The sequence below is a fragment of the Haliotis cracherodii genome, unplaced genomic scaffold, assembly GCF_022045235.1.
Source record: "Haliotis cracherodii isolate W230 unplaced genomic scaffold, xgHalCrac1.p SCAF_8, whole genome shotgun sequence".
Lineage (NCBI taxonomy): Eukaryota > Metazoa > Mollusca > Gastropoda > Lepetellida > Haliotidae > Haliotis > Haliotis cracherodii.
The window spans coordinates 56,116,319-56,136,363 of record NW_027266341.1 but is presented as its reverse complement, the minus strand read 5'-3'; the positions used below and the strand labels follow the sequence as shown (position 1 = coordinate 56,136,363).

Sequence of the window (20,045 nt, the reverse complement as noted above, 5' to 3'; positions counted from 1 at the left end):
GTCTTTGAAAGGCATTTAGAAGTGATACACATAAGGATGAGAATATATATGAACATAACGTTTCGGAGTATGTGCTAACCCCTTCGTCAGGTGAATGAATACCTTACTTGCTTACTTACTTAAATTGAGAGTTTGTGTGTTTTTATAGGTATATAACTTTAGGGTTTATTGGCAGCTTGTTTGTTGTACTTTTTTTAAATGCGGCCAAGTAGGCCTGTTTTGATTAGATATATCTCTGGTGTTTTAAAGGTTCGAAAGTCATTTAGGGGGTTTAGTGCCGTTGCTAGTATCATTTGATTGTTGCGATTTAGTGTGGAAAATGAATGCCATGTGGCAGAGAGCATATATATGTACATGTAAGGACAACAAAACTAATAAGATAACAAAAGGTGGAAAATAACAAAGGGTACAAGCTAACAAAGGAAGGTTATTAACAATAGGTGAGGTGAAATGGGGTTTAACGTCGCGTCCAAGATTATTCCACTTATATGGCGACGTGCATGCACGTGTATGTGTGTGTGTGGCTGCTTGTACTAGTCCGGACTGATGCCGATTTATCATGCTAGCACACTGAGATATCATGCCGCAGTTAAACATGAATACCCTACTCAGACACAGTATACTGACTCCGAGCCGACCAGTCCTTGTTTTAGCCCCTTAATGCCGAGCGCCAGACAGGGTAACAACAAGTACCATCTTTTAACGTCTTTTGGTATGACGCGGTCGGGGATCGAACCCCGGACCTTCCGCTCTCCGGGCGGACGCTCTACCACTAGACTAGACTACTGAATGGACATAGCAAGGGGCAACTTGAAGCCAGCTAGGCCATTAGCCCCGACAAAGATCAAAGCAATAAGTCCCAAGCATGCTACATATGTATGTTCTCTGCCTCATGGCATTCATTCACCTGGTGAAGGAGTAAGCATATACACCCAAACGTTGTGCTCATAATAAGGAAGTTGACATCCATGTATTCTCTTTCTCAACAAATGTTATCTTTTAACGTCCTTTGGGCCGAGGATGGAACCCAGGACCTTTCCCTCTCTGTGTGGACGCTCTACCACTAGACCACGGAGGCGGTCAGTTTTCAATTACAAAAATATAGGGAGCATGGCAAAGTGGCTTTAACATTCGACAAGCCTTTAATAAGTTGGACCCGTGAAGATCCGGGGTAGCATAGGTCTTCCGCAGCCCATGCTTGCCGTAAAAGGCGACTATGCTTGTCGTAAGAGGCGACTAACGGGATCGGGTGATCATTGATCTCTGACTTTGTTGATGCATGTCGTCGTATCCCCATTGCTTAGATCGATGCGCATGATGTCAATCAACGGATTGTCTGGTCCAGACTCGATTATTTACAGATCGCCGTCATAAGCCGGAATACTGCTGAGTTCGGCGTAAAACAAAAACAAAATTATTTTTTTAATAAGTTGACTGTCCATAGACTAATATTAATTTCTGTTGCTGATGTTTAGTAAGCTTTCATGACAAACTGAAGGTACGGATGAAAATACAGAACAACCCGATATTCTGAACACCCTTAATCCGGTACCGGGCTAAATTCCTTAATGCGGACATTTGTTAAACTGTATCTAGATGGTTAAGTTAATTCATCCACTATCGTATTTCATGATTCGTGCCTACACTAGAGTGAGTGAGTGAGTGAGTGAGTGAGTGAGTGAGTGAGTGAGTGAGTGAGTGAGTGAGTGAGTGAGTGAGTGAGTGAGTGAGTGAGTGAGTGAGTGAATGAGTGAGTGAGTGAGTGAGTTTAACACCGCTTTGAACAGTATTCCAGTTATATCAAGCGTGATTACACAAGTACATGTCAGAATCCGAAGAAAGAACAAAGTGGGGTTTGCAAAATGAGTAAGATATTAATATAATTAAAACATGTACAAAGAATGAAGATTTACTTTTTTTAACAACCACAGCGTGTCTTATAAGTCAACACAGAGCAATGATAAAGGTGGATGGAATACACCAAGAAGTCAATTTAGATTGGTGTCATGGAGAGAAATCCATTATCACCATGACGAAATTACATAATAGCTAACAACAGGCCCTTAGCTTCAGGCAGATACCCGACCCCGTCTTTGCAGATATTAATCATAATTAGTCGAATATTCAATTATTGTGTCTAGACCAGCGACTGTAGAGTCAGATTTCCATTTCCCGATACCGGGGATTGCAGTGTTGGAGTTACCAGCTGGCGGTGTGCTGTCGAGAACATGAGGTTGACGCTTCGACTTTCTCTGCCCGGGTCTCGGGTAGTCTTGACCAGCTAACGTCGCCATGATGTTGTTATGGCCGCGGATCTTAGAGGCGCAACGCGAAAACCAAAGCGGCAAAGCCACGAAGGCACTCGTTGTCATGAAAATGCACATTATTTATTGACTCCGGATAAAGCCACATCATAATCGTCCTAACTTAAAAAATTACAGTCGAACCTCGTTGTGTCGAACTTGGATGTGTCGAATACCTGGTTGTCTCGAACTCACATTCTTGTCTAGTAGTAGGAGTATCCCTCCTTTCTTGGAATATTTATAATTATTATTTAATAACGATAACGATAAACATACTTAGGTACCTAGCTAGCCTCAGGTATAATTAATGAACACTGAAAAATATTGAAATGTCAATGCTGACAAAATGACAAATCACACAGGTATATCAATATACACACCGTGTCATTTAAGCCGTTAATAGTACATCATTCACAATTAAATGAGTATCCACTGATTTGATTATTATGGCATTTGAAATATTAGTACAACATGGAACTCCCTTAGTTCAAATTCCATACGATATTAGCAATGTAACGTTTTCTGTGTCATGGATGTGATGTTTTACATAGACATCAAAAAGCTCAGACGTTGATTTGACCAGGAAGTACGACACAAACCCACAGATTTGAGGTATTCCTAATTAAGATACTGATCTCATGCTCCAAATGTTTCTCAGATTTCAACATGATGTATTGCTAAGCTGCCTTATTGCTTATATATTGATTTTACCTATTGCTCGGATATCGACATGACGCTTCTTGCAAGAACTAGCTTTAACGCACCGTTTTATCGATAATTCTTAACGTGATGCTAATACCATACCAGTTCTTTTCTTGACGAGCGAAAAGTAACGTACCGTAAAACTGACGCTCATTAACCTTTAAACGTCATATTTTGACGTTGAGATGTACTTTACATAGGTGTATGTTATAATGTATGATACAAATTATATGAACACTGTCGTATCTGTATTCTGCAGAAGGTAAACAGGGCGTATTTTAGCAAGATTCACTGTGAAAAAAGATTGCTGTTTGTTTGGTTGCTGTTTAACGCCGCACTCAGCACTCAATGATGAATGTTACCTTAACACGATATCCATACCAGTAAACAATTCGAAGACCCGTGAAACATCGTTGATATACGTCGAACGCTTGCAACAGGACTCATCGGTTCGACAATTTAACGTCACGGCAGAATCCGTATGAACAGTTTAATATCGACTCTCCGCTTGTCCCGAACAATTGGACAAATTTCTCACGGTCCTACGACTTCGATATAATGAGATGTCATTGAACTGCATTAACATACGATCGACGTTTGTCTGACTAATGTCATAAACGACATCTAAGCGTAACTTGGTTGAAAGCAGTCGACGAAACACTGCAAACAGAAGGTGCAAACACGGGTGGTCAAGCTCGGTGTCAGGGCTGTTGAGTGTCTTCGTACACCATTGGCGTCGATCATAGGCAAAATAACAATGTTGTTTGGGTTCGAATCAACTTCAGACCACCGTGAGAATTTTACATCCAAGCTGCTTCACGCCATGACCAATGATGATATGACCATACATTCATACATGACGTACTATGCATCATGTCGGCTATTTTGACACCATAACGTAAAATATGCATGCCACATGCTTTGATTCATTTTTTAACGGTATTTATTCCAGATAAAACTGGAAACATAAGATCTCTCTTCAGGTTTTGTTCAAAATATTTAAAAAATGATCGTTGGACATACTGGTTGTCCTGAAAAATACAATAGGCCATCCTTTTACAGAAAACAGTTGCGCTGGCCTTTCTTCCAATGAACTCCACATTGAGAGTGAGTGAGAGAGAGGGTGAATATGGTTTGACGTCGCTTTTAGCAATACTCCAGCAATATCACAGCGGGGGACACCAGAAATTGGCTTCACTCTTTGTACCCGTGTCGGGAATCGAACCCGGGTCTTCGGCCTAACGGGCGAAGGCTTTAAATATAAGGTGACCCCAGTGCCACCATCGCTGTGACAATGGGGATGTCACAGTTGACATTGGCGATACTGTCAACATAAAGTATTTACCCTTTAACATTCGCCTGGATGTGGGTTAAAGCATGAAGTGTGGAGGTTGTTGACGTTGAGGCATATGTGAGGTATCCGGTGCCGGATACCCGGATTCCAGGTGGCATGCTCTCCAGCGAGGTGTCCGATGCCGACATTTTTGCTGTGATGGTTGTGTGGGTTGTAGATATGGTGGTTGTGTGGTTATGTTGGTTGTAGGTATAGTTTATGGTGGTTGTGTAGGTAGTAGGTATGCTGGATGTGTGGGTATGGTGGTTGTGTGGGTTGAAGGTATGGTGGTTGTGTGGGTAGTAGGTATGGTGGTTGTGTGGGTAGTAGGTATGGTGGTTGTGTGGGTAGTAGGTTTGGTGGTTGTGTGGGTATGGAGGTTGTGTGAGTATGGTGGTTGTGTGGGTTGAAGGTATGGTGGTTTTGTGGGTTGTAGGTATGGTGTATGGTGGTTGTGTGAGTTGAAGGTATGGTGGTTGTGTGGGTTGTAGGTATGGTGTATGGTTGTGTGGGTTGTAGGTATGGCGGTTGTGTGGGTATTGTGGTTGTGTGGGTTGTAGGTATGGTGTATGGTGGTTGTGTGGGTTGTAGGTATGGTGTATAGCGGTTGTGTGGATATGGTGGTTATGTTGGTTGTAGGTATGGTGTATGGTTGTTGTGTGGGTTGTAGGTATGGCGGTTGTGTGGGTATTGTGGTTTTGATGGTTGTAGGTATGGTGGTTGTGTGGGTTGTAGTATGGTGAGTGGTGGTTATTTTAGTTGTAGGTATGGTGTATGGTGGTTGGGTGGATATGGTGGTTATGTTAGTTGTAGGTATGGTGTATGATGGCTGTGTGGGTTGTAGGTATGGTGTATGGTGGTTGGGTGGATATGGTGGTTATGTTGGTTGTAGGTATGGTGTATGATGGTTGTGTGGGTTGTAGGTATGGTGTATGGTGGTTGTGTGGGTTGTAGGTATGGTGTATGGTGGTTGTGTGGATATGGTGGTTATGTTAAATTGTTTGATAGGCATAGAGTGTCATCTATGGGTACGTTGGTGAAGAGGTCTACTACATCGTAACTATCAAAGAGCATAAAACCTCCACCATCAAATCCGACAGCAAATCAGCCATCTCGGACCATATCATCAACTGTCCCAATCACATCATCAACTGGGACAACGTCCAAATCCTCGCCAACAACCTCCATGACTTCACCAAAAGAAAAATAACAGAATCAGTCCATATTCGCCGCCACAAGCCATCAATCAACAGAGATCAAGGCTATTTCATCCCATCCGCCTACTATGAACTCATCAACCAATAATCACCTGTTTATTGGCTTCATGCCCCCATTGGCTTCTAGCTATGTGTTTTCTGTCCATCGTGTTGTGATAGCATAATCCCTTTGTTGTCACACCTACCTATGTTAACCCACTCATGTATGCCCTTGTTGTTACTGTTAATCCTCTACTGTTAATCCTCCACTTGCTATATATATTCTGCACTATGTCCCTCATTCATATAGACCAATATCCCTAACTTCAAACTTATGTAAAGTAATGGAATCAATGGCTAAAAATAGATTACAACATTACCTAACCCAAAATAAAATCATAAACCCAGATCAAAGCGGTTTCACTCCTGGCCGCTCAACCCTAGATAACCTCGCCCGACTAGAACAAGATATTAAGACAGAACAACTAAATAAACAATATACCACAGGCATCTTCTTAGACTTCTCTAAAGCTTTCGACATGGTATGGCACGATGGGCTAATACAAAAACTTAAAGAAATAGGACTCAAAGGTCAGATAATAAACTACATCCAGGACTTCTTAAACAATCGTAAAATAACCGTGGGTATAGACCAAACTCTATCGGACCAATGTCCCCTAGAAAATGGCACTCCACAGGGCAGTATCCTCAGCCCCACCCTCTTCAATATAATGATAAACGATCTATTCGAGGGTCTATCCCCTAAAGTAAACACATCAAAATTCGCGGATGATGGAGCCATCTGGATCCGCACTAAAAGCATGAAAATGGCCAAAAATCTACTCCAAAAATCTCTTAATAAAATACAACAATGGGCTGACAAATGGGGCTTCTCCCTTAACACAGAAAAAACAACAGGAATAGTATTCAAACATAAAAACATGAAACCCGCCTCCCCAATCCTCCAGCTAAACAATCAAACAATCAAATTTCAAAAACAAACCAAATTCTTAGGACTTATTTTCGATGAACATCTCACCTGGGATGCTCACATCCAAAACCTAACAACTAAATGCAGTAAAGACCTAAACACCCTAAGATGCCTAACTGGCTCTAACTGGGGAGCCTCCAAAGATACTCTCCTCTCTCTCTACATATCCCTAATTAGATCAAAACTAGACTACGGCTGCGCCATATACAACACCCTAAACAACTCTCTATCTAAAAAACTTGACTCAATACAATATCAGGCTCTCAAACTCATTACACGCACCCAACATGGCACCTCCTACACCTCACTTCAGGCCTTAACAGGAGAAATGCCACTAAGTCTACGCAGGGAACAGCTAAGCTTAAATTTCTGGGCCGCGTCCCAATCAAACCCTCTCATCCAAAACTTAATAAACCAAAACATCAGCCCTAAAAACCAAGCTCTAGCTCGTAAACACCCCTTACTTACCCCAATATCCCAAAGAATAACAAACTACCTAAATGAACACCAAATTAAAAATCTTAAACAAAACTGCAAACAATCAAATATCTTCACCCCTAAACTTAAAATACCCAAAATAGACACAACACTAGCTAGCCAAATAAATAAACAAACCGACCCAAACATAGCTAAAACTACCACACTAGCATACATACACAAAAATTGGCCAAATTGGTGTCACATTTACACGGACGGATCCTCAGATCCGACCTCCAAACACACGGGTTTCGGAGTCCATACCACACAACCAACTAAAACCACACAATCCTTCCGACTCCCAAATAACCAATCAATATTCACGGCCGAACTAATGGGCATGGCCTCAGCCCTCCACAATCAAGAATCCAAAAACAACCAAAAAATCCTAATACTTACTGACTCCCTAAGTGGACTACAAGCCCTCCAAAACAAAAATACCAAAAACCGACCTAAATTAATAAATCAAATACTTAAAAGCTCCAACGACCTAACAAAAGCAGGCAAACAAATAACCTTCTTGTGGATACCCGCCCACGTAGGAATATACGGTAATGAAAACGCCGATAAAGCAGCTAAACTATCACTCAAAATCCCAGAAATAAGCTTAAACTTACCTATTTCAAAATCAGAAATTAAAAGTGTAAACAAACAAAAAATCACAAAAAAATGGCATAACCTATATCTAAACTCAAATAGCCAAATCAAAAGAGTGCTCAGCAAACCACTAACCAAACCAAAAATTCTCCATCCATCAAAAAAAATCGACAGAGTAATCACTAAACTCCAAACAGGACACACCAACCTAAATAACCACCTAAAAAAACTTAAAAAACACACTACAGGTAACTGCCCACACTGCAAACAACCAGAAACCCCAGAACACGCACTCATCCACTGCACACACTACCTAACACATCGAACCGCATTACAAACCACCCTCAATCTAAACAAGGCTCTCACTCTAGAAGCAATACTAAACCCACAAAATAAACTAGAAAACTTCAAGGCCTTAGGCGTATTCTTAATAAAAACGGAACTAATAAAACGCATCTAAAACCATAATAACCTACCAAATCAAAATCACATAAACAAACCATACCCAGCTCCCTTAGTTCTCCTCCCCAACCCCATCAGCATCTATTCCAAATCTCAAAATTCCCAAATTATATATAAGCAACCCCTAAAGCCCCCTCTTGGGTTGCACAGACCACCCTCGCCCCTCTCGGAAACACATTAAATGGCCTGGCCGGGCCCGTGTGCGAAATACGCATCAGTCGGAAAGCGCACGTTAAATCTCCAAAGTAAGTAAGTAAGTAAGTCCCTCATTCAGTCTTGCTTGACAACGGTATAAGGATCTATACCGAAACGTCGCCTTTTACAGTATTAAAGAAGTTGTTATCCATAAAAATTGTGTCTATCTTGGTGGTTATGTTAGTTGTAGGTGTGGTGTATAGTTGTTGTGTGGGTTGTAGGTATGGCGGTTGTGTGGGTATGGTGGTTTTGTGTGGTGTAGGTATGGTGGTTGTGTGGGTTGTAGGTATGGTGTATGGCGGTTGTGTGAGTTTTAGGTATGGTGGTTGTGTGGATATCGTGGTTATGCCGGTTCTAGGTATGGTGTGTGGTTGTTTTGTGGGTTGTAGGTATGACGGTTGTGTTGGTTGTGTGGGCTTCGGTCTTTCCCAGCACTGAAGCCATGTGGGACATAAGTAGTGTCTCCCAAGGCAAGCGACTTTGCTCGAAATGTGCCTCTATTCACCCAACAGTGAACATTTGAACCCGTAGGGATGAGATGTCGGTTAACCATCTAGCGTCTAATAAGGCAGTTATATTCCCCACTGAGATGAGAATATAAAAACACTGGTTGTGAGTGCACTCTGATCCATACACCAGGATAATAATGTGCCGATCATGCACCGAGTGTTTGGAGGCAAGCGCAATATAAGTAGCATTAATATTATTATTATTACTTACAGATTGAAATGAAAAATGCAGGAAAGAGGGTTTGGATGATCCTGGCACAGTCAGGCTGGTTAGGCTCATCATCAGCTCAGGGCCCTTGTCCCCTTTACACGCAGCCCAGCGAATGGGACTTCTCCCAGGAAGCGCTGCCGAGTCAAACCCATCCAGAACGTTTCGAAGAATGTGAAGACTCTCCAACACTGCAGCCTTCTGCACTACCCATATTGTCATAAGGGCTGTATTCCTGGTAGCAAACCCGGGTACTCTCCCAATGTCAGTCAACAGATTGGGAGGTACCAAACCTAAGGCAGCGAGAACAATGGGAGTCGGACAACTTGGTTCTTGGGATGCAAGCGTAACATTTCGAAAGCGAGGTCCGCATATTTGCCATGTTTTTCACGAATCTTGTCATTCACATTGGTGTCAAAAGAGACAGAAAATTCAATAATATAAATGATTTCACTGGATTTATCAAAAAGGACAAGATCGGGTTTGTTTGCTGCCTGGATATGTCTGAGGCTGAATACGGGCCTATTCAAAACAATTTTGTATTTGTTATTTTCCTTGACGCCCTCGATATATTCTGGGTCGTCCCATGGATGGACCTCTGTGTCAAAACCACAAGCATGACGGTAATAAAAGGATCGAACCACACCTTCATGTCGCTTAAGATACCGTGTTTGCGCCAAAGCTGGGCATTCACTGACAATGTGTTGGACAGTCTCATTCAATTCATTACATAATCTACATTTCATATTTACATTTTGATGTAAAATCACACATTGACGGTTTCGAGTGGGATGTGACTGGTCCTGAGCAGCAAACAGAAAGCCTTCAGTTTCACTTTTCAGACCAGACGACTTCATCAAAGTGAAGGACTCTGCAGGATTGCTGATCTTCTGAACACACTACACATAAATTCGAGGCAGTGGTCGTCCAGAAAGTCTCTCCTTGAAAACCTGAGTCTGGGCCGACACAAATCACACATTCACGGTTTCAGATTGATGTACAGATTAAAATAGAAAATGCAGACATTATCATTATCATTATTATTATTATTATTATTATCATTATTATTGTTGTTGTTGTTGTTGTTGTTGTTATTGTTATTATTATAGTTTGCTGCTCATGCTTTCAATCACCTGTTTGTCGGAACGAAATTATAATACGAGACGCCGTAATATATGCATGTAGCTATAATACCTGTTAATAATATAAGGGGGTCAGAGCTTGCATTTGGTTTTAAGACAACATGATTTATCGCTAACACTTGAATTATTGTGTAAAAATTCAAATCTAAATCATCTTTATTCGTTCAATCAAGAGGCTATCCCATATTCCGTTTCATCATAACCCAAATGTTGAATTGTATTCTTCAATTGCACATATCAGAGTTATAAGAACTCGAAACAGCAAATCAAACAATGCAAAACGTTTCTTGAAGGAAATCGTTAGGTTTCCATCACTGAAGAAAATGCAAAAGAGAGTCACTCCATCTGAACACTCAGCATGATTCGCCGGATGCGGACAGCGTAGGCCGTACGCCGCCCTTTAACATCGTGGACTGTTCGAGTCGATACACTGTCACGACGCATCTTGTGAAGTGAGGGGTCTCCACATATAGTAGTACTGTCTGTGTTTGTCTTTCTGCTTCAAACGATGTAGCAGACAACAGTTCTAAGCGAGCGTGTAGAATAGCACCTGGCTAGGGAGAGCTAAGAGGTGGACTCGTTGTGTTGGATTGGTTCCAGTGTTACTCCGATTTTTATTTGTATAGTGTTGTGGAGTTACACCTGCTGTCCGACAATGTCGATGCTGGTCAGGAAGGGGACAATGGTGCGCAAGAAGAGGGGACAGTCATTAAGAAGGGCCGCAAGTCCCAAACCAGCTGACCCAGAAAACGGTAAATTTCGGGTGACGGACCAGAGTACGCTTAAAACCCCAACAAGGGCATATCAAGGGTCTTATTCGGTAGGTGAACATTTTTTTATCTGTTTACCATGTAGTTAGGCAAAGCATGTTATAAACCTATTTTGCATTGTAAACTGAAAGGTTTTGGAGAATATTTAGATTCTATTGATCTCACTTGTTTGCTAAATTGCAAAGAGACATTTTGCACTTATATGACATATTGAAAACATTTTATTACATGGTTTGCCTGTAAAACGCCTACATGATCGTATACGAAAGATGTAATGAGCTTGTGAGAACATAACATTATTCTTGTATAAAATTAGATGTGGTTTAAATGGAAATCAAAACAAAAACATTTTATAGCCAATGCATTTCCAAACAGAAGCGAAAGCGGATTTTGAGTCAAGACTGGAAGAATAATTATGTTTAATACAATCCTGAAAAACTGCAACCTCAGATTTGTTTAAACTGGTATATAAATAACATACGTGTTTATTCAGTCGCTAGATAACCATGCTGGACAATATCCTTTGTACATGTGTTTCAATTTTGGAATGATATAAAGCAAAACCTTGCTAATCCGGACCACATTATGGAGAAGGGTGTGTGTGGGTGTGTGTGTGTGTGGGGGGGGGAGGGGGGGGGGGGGGGGGGTGGGGTGGGGGGGGGGGAGCCTTTCCTTGCCTGAGACGATAACTCATATGGAAGTCGACATATATACAAAATACATTACACTACATACTATACATAAGTACAGTTATTCATAAATCAAAATATTTTTCGAGAACATCTGGTTTCATAACTTTTTTGTGACCGCTATTTTACCTTTAACGCCCAATGAAATCTGTTTCTGCAGATAATCTCTGATGTCTTGTATTAATCGTCTGGATAAACGGGGTTACACTGTACACATGAATCGTCTGGATAAACGGGGTTACACTGTACACATGGATCGTCTGGATAAACGGGGTTACACTGTACACATGGATCGTCTGGATAAACGGGGTTGTCTCTAAAGGGTTCCTGGAGAACGTAATCATTATTTCCACTGGAATATTACCATGAAGGCCAATTGTCTAAACTGCCACTGCCATTATAAACACATTATGGGGCTGTAGTGTTTACACGGCACGGGTTTTAGGTGTGCCTAGTGCTGAGGGGAAGATTATGCACAAATGTAAAGAGCCATGTATAGTTAACGTTCAGAGGAGGGTTAGATTTCGTACCGGTATTTTAGGCTCTTGTTGACAAATGGATGTTGCAATCAGCCTTACATTACAATGGTGCTATTGTACAGCCATTAGGCCAAGTGTTGACTTCTTTTATCCGAGGGGCGGTAGGTGGCCTAATGGCTAAAGCGTTCGCTCGTAACGCCGTAGTCTGGGTTCGATTCACCATATGGGTACAGTATGTACGAAAAGTACGCTGTTAATCGTGCCAATAGTTATACCGGACGAGTTCACAGAGTACTTTAGTGTCCGGAGTATCGAGGTCACACTGTGTTCACCTTTTCGCGAACAGCTGGAATCATTACTATTTGATAGTGATTCATAAACACATGTTCATGATATAGTCGGAATTGCACAATGTCCTCAGCTTTATGCAGAATTTTTTATTGGATATGGACAGGTTTTTGTCGCTTTATTTACCCTCATTTCACCGGGCACACATGCATACGAATAAGAAAAGAAATATTTGCTTGCTCGCCTGCCTATTCTATTTTAGACTGCAATCAGAATTCGATTCTACTTTTAGGGCTTTTGTAGTTAGCTTCTGTTGTGTTGTTCCAGGGTTTTATAGGGGCGGTCGGGTAGCCTAGTGGATAAAGCGTTCGCTCGTCACGCCGAAGACCCGGGTTCGATTCCCGACATGGGTATAATGTGTGAAGCCCATTTCTGGTACCCCCAGCAGTCCTATTACTGGATTATTGTTAAAGGCGGCGTAAAATCAAACTCACTCACTCACTCACTCACTCCAAGCTAGGGTTTTAGTTTATAACATCTTTTTTAACAGCCAAAGAGTTGCAGTTACATTACAGATACTCCTCGCTTTGCGCAAAACACTGTCAGGCATTGTTAAATCTGGTCAAAGGAATTTTTTCCATTACATTGATTCGTTAATAATCATCGGGTTCATTATATTTCATAATCAGTAAAATTTCTTCCATGTGAAGAGACTGTAATATCACATCGTTGTCTTTAAACAACGTCTCAATTACAATACTGCATGTGATATCTAACCCTTGTCTTCCTTTGACAATACAATTGCAATACATATAGAACCTTTCATCCATATTATCAATAACCTGTAAGATATCCTGCCTCTCTACCCGTCACATACTGGATCATTAAAGATGCAGGTCTCTATGAACTTATATAAACAGATCTATGTCTCTGTTCCAAACAGTTCCAAAATTTCATTCCTGTTTGAAATAACTCGGGCAATGTGTAAGAGGCTCAAGATCTCTCTATCCAGTGTTGATAATCAATACAATTCTCTGAACTTGCTGGTGGCAAAAATACTAAGAACATGACATCCTGTTTACCTCGTAGTTGACGTAAAAAGAAGTCTTTGCAGGAAGGAAGTGTTACCCAACATGGTCAAATGTTATTCGCTTGTTATTATCTAAATAACCATACGCCTCTTCCAGGAGTCCCATTAATTTTACACTGTAACCATCAAGGGAACTTATGCTGATTGAGAAAACTGAACTCGACTCGTTGTCTGTATAAAGTCTTCTTTAGTTTAATTCAAACAAGAAATTTCAAGATTTTTATAAATATGTTACTGAAAGTGTTGGCTTTCTCATTGCTTGTCATCGTTCAAGATAAACACAAATAACCAATCATGTTCATTCAAAAACTGTTTCAAACGATATGACGTCATTTGCTACTTTTTGAACATCTAATTTAATGGAATATTTCCCAAATAATCTGTTATTTATAAGCATTTATTAAAATGCAAAATTCAACAACACTACTAAATATGGTCAAAACATGTGATGTTTTAAATTAATTATTTTCAAGGTGCCTCAGGAAGGCAACTGTTGAAGTATTTCTCGTGATTCATTTTTTTCCTCAGTGTATGTATCCGCCTGTTTATGATATGGCATGGCCAGAATTGACTGTTGTAGATATATACTTCCCGTGCCAGTATGTCCGTATAAGACACTTCTGTTGATAAATGTTTATCTGTTGTTTCATGCATATATTTCCCATGCCATGATTTCCGTATAACACACTTCTGTTGATTAATGTTTATCTGTTGTTTCATGCAAATACTTCCCGTGCCAGGATGTCCGTTAACACACTTCTGTTGATAAATGTTTATCGGTTGTTTCATGCATATACTTCCTGTGCCAGGATGTCCGTATAACACACTTCTGTTGATAAATGTTTATCGGTTGTTTCATGCATATACTTCCCGTGCCAGGATGTCCGTTAACACACTTCTGTTGATAAATGTTTATCGGTTGTTTCATGCATATATTTCCCATGCCAGTATGTCCGTATAACACACTTCTGTTGATAAATGTTTATCTGTTGTTTCATGCATATACTTCCCATGCCAGGATGTCCGTATAACACACTTCTGTTGATAAATGTTTATCTGTTGTTTCATGCATATACTTCCCATGCCAGGATGTCCGTATAACAACTCACTTCTGTTGTTAAACGTTTAAATTTATCTGTTGTTTCATGCATATACTTCCCGTGCCATGATTTCCGTATAACACGTGTGTGTTAGATACGTGTCTTATCGATAAAGTTTTACCTGTTGTAAATGCATGTTTATACTTACCGTGCCAGGATGTTCGTATAACATGCATCAGTTGGATAAAAGTTAACACGTTGTATATGCATATACCCCCCGAGTCGAGATGTCCGTATTACAGATGTCTATTTTGTTTATCTGTTTTATTGGTATATGCTTCACATGCCAGGATGTCAGTATAACACGATTCTGTTAGATACAAGTTTATCTGTTGTGTCATGCATATACTTGCCAGGATTTCCGTGTAACAAAGGTTATCTATCTGGTATGTATAAATATACTTCCCGTGCCTGGATCTCCGTATGCCACGTGTCTGTTCGATAAAGGCTAACCTGTTGTAACTGCATATTTATACATACCCAGCCAGGATGTTCATATAACGTGCATCAGTTGGATAAATGTTAACATGTTGTATATGCATATACTTCCCTAGCCGAGATTTTGTATAACGCATGTCTATTTGATAAAAGTTTATCTGTTGTGTCATGCATATACTTCCCGTGCCAGAATTTCCGTATAACACACGTGTGTCGGATACGTGTCTGTTTGATAAAGGTTTGTCTGTTGTAAATGCATATTTATACTTACCGTACCAGGATGTTCGTGTAACATTCATCAGTTGGATAAAAGTTAACATGTTGTATATGCATATACTTCCCGAGCCGAGATGTCAGTATGTTTGATAAATGTTTACCTGTTATATAGGTATATGCTTCGTACGCCAGGATGTCAGTAAAACGTTCCTGTTAGATACAAGTTTATCTGTTGTGATTGCATATACTTACAATGCGAGGATGTTCACATGATATGCATCAGTTGAATAAAAGTTAACCTGTTGTATATGCTTATGCACCCAAAGCTTAGATCTCTGCATTACATGTGATGCTAGCTAATTTTGCATGTACATAAAGGGGCGGTCGGGTAGCCTAGTGGTTAAAGCTTTTGCTCATCACGCTGAAGACCCGGGTTCGATTCCCGACATGGGTACAATGTGTGAAGTCCATTTCTGGTGTCCCCGTCGTGATATTGATGGAATATTGCTAAAAGCGGCGTAAAACCATACTCACTCACTCACTCACTCACTCACTCATGTACATACATATTGCCGGTGTCTTCCTAGAATTGACTTTTTTGTTGTTCATATATTTGATGACCATGCGTTTTAGTTGTACATAAACACTAGTATCCGGATCTCTGTGCAACACGTGTCTACAGGCGTTACTGTAATCTGATGCTATGACAACCTCACTGGCACATTGTGGTTATCAGAAGTCAATGTGACCTTCAATTAGCAAGGGCATTTATCGACGGATCTGTGGATGGCGCACCACATTATTAAATGCGTATCGAGTTGGTAGGTGTCGGGTTCGGCTCGGAATATAAGCTATATTGGATTATTATTGGATTAATCCCAGTGTGCGTAGGGATATCCGATATATGCTGTTAGACTTACCTCAACTCCGACCATACACGCACCTAGACAGTATTATTATATACGCAAACACCTACACATAAACACACATTCAAATGTTCATTCAACTGTGAGTGAGTGAGTGAGTGAGTGAGTGAGTGAGTGAGTGAGTGAGTGAGTGAGTGAGTGAGTGAGTGAGGTTTTACACCGATTCGAAATATTCAAGTCATATCACATGGGATGTGTGAGTCGAACACGGTCCTTCGATTCAACCACTAGACTACCCCAAGGCCCACATGTTAAGTGCCACGGCTGGCACCGTGGTCTGAGGCGCCTATATGGGTAGGTTCACGCACCCTTGGGAGGATCCAGGGTTACACCGATCCCATGTCTACCAACAGCATACATGCACCACTCCTAATGGATTTCACTTAACACAAGTGGCGACTAAATTGAACCGGTTGGTCGGCTTCCGTGACTTGCGTGATTGCGTGTTTTGCGTGGGGTTTTGTGCTAAAGGTTAACCATTTGGTCCAGACTCGATTATTTGTAGGCGCCGTGATACAATTATGGTGACTCCGGTGTAAAACAACACACAAAGTTACGCACATGTACTTTCATGGTGACTTCAACCCATGGCCCATTTGGGTTGCGGTCGTCGAATCAATTGATTGCGTTAATTAGAGGCTTGTTATCCTCATTTGAAACCTTTAAATGACCAATAAAAATCGTGTCATCAAACACAATATAGTGTGCCCTGTGAGTACAGCTTGGCGGACATACTTATAAATTCTCAAACCCCTGGTGTTATCATTGGCAGTGTCTCTTCTAGGTTTCGTCAGTTCTGTGTCTGATGACTTCACAGTTACTAGCAGCACACGGATGTGACAGAGACAGGAGTTAGATGGTATTCATGGAATTGTCTTAACAGGAATAGCAAGTTGCATCTACGCCTGTACACATCTCCCTTGTAAACGCGTTTGGTAATGATATTCAGTTCCTTTTTCTTGTTCAAACACCTAGGGTCATCATTGTCAAACACCTGGTATCACCATTATCAAACACCTGGGGTCATCATTGTCAAACACCTGGGATCACCATTATCAAACACATGGGGTCATCATTGTCAAACACCTATGATCACCATTATCAAACACTTGGGGTCATCATTGTCAAACACCTGGGATCACCATTATCAAACACCTGGGGTCATCATTGTCAAACACCTATGATCACCATTATCAAACACTTGGGGTCATCATTGTCAAACACCTGGTATCACCATTATCAAACACCTGGGGTCATCATTGTCAAACACCTGGGATCACCATTATCAAACACATGGGGTCATCATTGTCAAACACCTGGGATCACCATTATCAAACACATGGGGTCATCATTGTCAAACACCTGGGATCACCATCATCAAACACCTGGGGTCAACATTGTCAAACACCTGGGATCACGATTATCAAACACCTGGGGTCATCATTGTCAAACACCTGGGATCACCATTATCAAACACCTGGGGTCATCATTGTCAAACACCTGGGATCACCATTACCAAACACCTGGTGTTATCATTGATTACTGTACACTATGTTATCATTGAATATATAAGTATGATGAACCGCCATCACCTTGATGGAAAATTTGTATTTTGGTATACTTTGTATACTTTGTATATTGGCCTGAGGCCTCAAGTACAAATAAACAGATTGATTGTAAGATAATCAAGTCATAGATAAACGTGTCTGAGTTTTGCCAGTTCTGAATTTGATACGTATAGTCAGTCTACTTAGTTGTAACATGAATATGGCTGAAACACAAGGCTGAGTCTATTTATCGAATTGACATTCACGGGAATAACTCGTTGAAGGTACACATTTACAACCTGAGCTCGCTCCATGTATCTGTGACCATTTATATGCTCATTTTATAATGATGCTTCGTATTTCTTGTTCCATTGAGAGGAGTCCATTTGGCTTTGTTTGTGCCCTGACTGTACAACATCACATGTCGCAAAAATAACAGGGCACTTGTTTAGACACGTAACGTGAGGTGCAGCTGTTTGATAATCTCTGTCATTTTGTTTACTCTCAATTTCTCAGTACAGGTAATATGATAACAACACATCAACTCTTTAGCTTAAATTCTCGTCAGCAGTCTAATAATACATAAATATACGTCTGAAGCGGACGAATTTAGCAAATTGATTACATTTGCTTCCTGGTTTTAAATTGCAAAGTTGAAAAGACAAGATCCGGGGCAGAATCTTCTGCTTGTCGTAAGAGGCGACTAACGGGATCGGGTGATCAGGCTCGCTGACTTGGTTGATGCATGTCATCGTATTCCGATTGCGTGGATGCTCATGATGTCAAGCACTGGATTGTCTGGTCCACAATCGATTACTCACAGGCCGCCGTCATATAGCTGGCGTGCAGGATTAAACAACAAACTCGCACACTCACTCTAGGTCTTCCATCCTGTAGCATTCCATCGATGGCTTCCTTTAAAAGTGGTCCCGTTACGATGGCCCCTTGTTCAGTGTCATTTCACCGCAACGGTCACAGACAAACTGACACGGTCAAACACCCAAGAGAGTTGCCCCTTCACTCCACAGCTAATGACCTTTGCCATTACAACGCAATCCATTCTAGAATCAGAACGCCTGTCACGCAGTATTGAAACCATTGGTGCGCCATCTGGCGGAAGAGCGCAACACGTGACCACCATGATGAGGGTATTTACAACTTAGATTAGAGTTATCGTTCTTAGCTAAACACTTTCCAGATGAAACCCGGCGGCAGTTTAGCACAGCGTTAGTTATGTTATGTTAAACTGGTAGAATAACGATAATCGAAACGCATCGGTAGTTTTCTGGAATGGATCCTAGCTTGGTAAGCAGAATAATAACTTTATTTAAATTAAAGTCTCCCGTGTGGTAATGTACTTGGAATCTGGCCTAGCTTGACAATTCTGATTATGCTGATTGTCCTCGAGGTGATTGATGCTGAAAAGAACATCTTTCCCCGGGTGAATGAGATTGGTTTTACTGTCTCTTTGAATTATATTTCAGTTATATCACGGCATGTTAAACTAGTTGGTGAGGAAAGCCCAAAGCGATGCCGGTACCGCGTTGATAAAAACCATCAGCACTAGGTTGATGATGTAGATACATGTACATAATCAGGGTGAATCTTTGATTCGAACCCACAATCATAGGTTCCTTGCCTACCTAAGGGACGCAACTCCCCACAGCGAATTGATGCGCTTTATACGAATGGGTCACCCGTGTCCACGCGTTTGTGAAGTTCCTGATAATTCCATTGTACATTGAAGCTATCTAATGATATAACAATATGTGTTTTGGAAGCCAAATGCATAACGAGGGAATGATTTTACACATCACTTCATTTCGAACACGTTATCAATACGATTTAAGGTCGGTGCCATATTGTTTCTAATTAAGCTTTAGTGTTATCTTTCCGTATTTAACACCCTTACTCTTGTCAGGATCCGCTAGATGTAAAATCGAGTCGGGACAGATAAAACAGTGAGTGATGTTATGAGCAACGATCAACGCTTCTATGGTAACCTTACACGTCGTATTATGACTGTCAGTGAGATATTGGTCTAAGAGTCCTCTAACCCGCCTTGCTCACAGCCTCATTCGGGGGCACGGGTGGATCATTCGTCTAAGGCGCCGCGATTCGCTGTGCAGAGTTGCGTCCCTTGGGCACGCCAGAAACCTGTGATTATGTTTCTAGGTTTGTCAGCACCATACCCCTGCTCGTGGGTTTCACCTAAGTGGTAAACGTCTTAGACCTGCATCACTTCGGGCTTTCCTCCCACATTAAGCTGACACGACTTGATATTATTGAAATAATGTTAAAAGCGGCGTTAAACCCAACTCACTCACTCACTCACTCACTCAGTGCTTATAGCCGTCTAACTGACACAATGAGTGAATGTGATTGTA

General features: G+C 41.1%; 1 protein-coding gene across 1 annotated transcript in view; it reads left to right on the top strand.

Annotated features, from left to right (window-relative positions):
- The first annotated feature begins 10,732 nt into the window (after positions 1–10,732).
- Positions 10,733–20,045, top strand: part of LOC139450492 (transmembrane protein 272-like) — an 86,738-nt gene continuing 77,425 nt past the window's right edge. Inside the window, exon 1 of the mRNA XM_071232207.1 lies at positions 10,733–10,935. Within this exon, the coding sequence (XP_071088308.1) occupies positions 10,771–10,935 (165 nt within the window). The 5' untranslated portion in view covers positions 10,733–10,770. The remainder of the gene's footprint in view (positions 10,936–20,045) is intronic.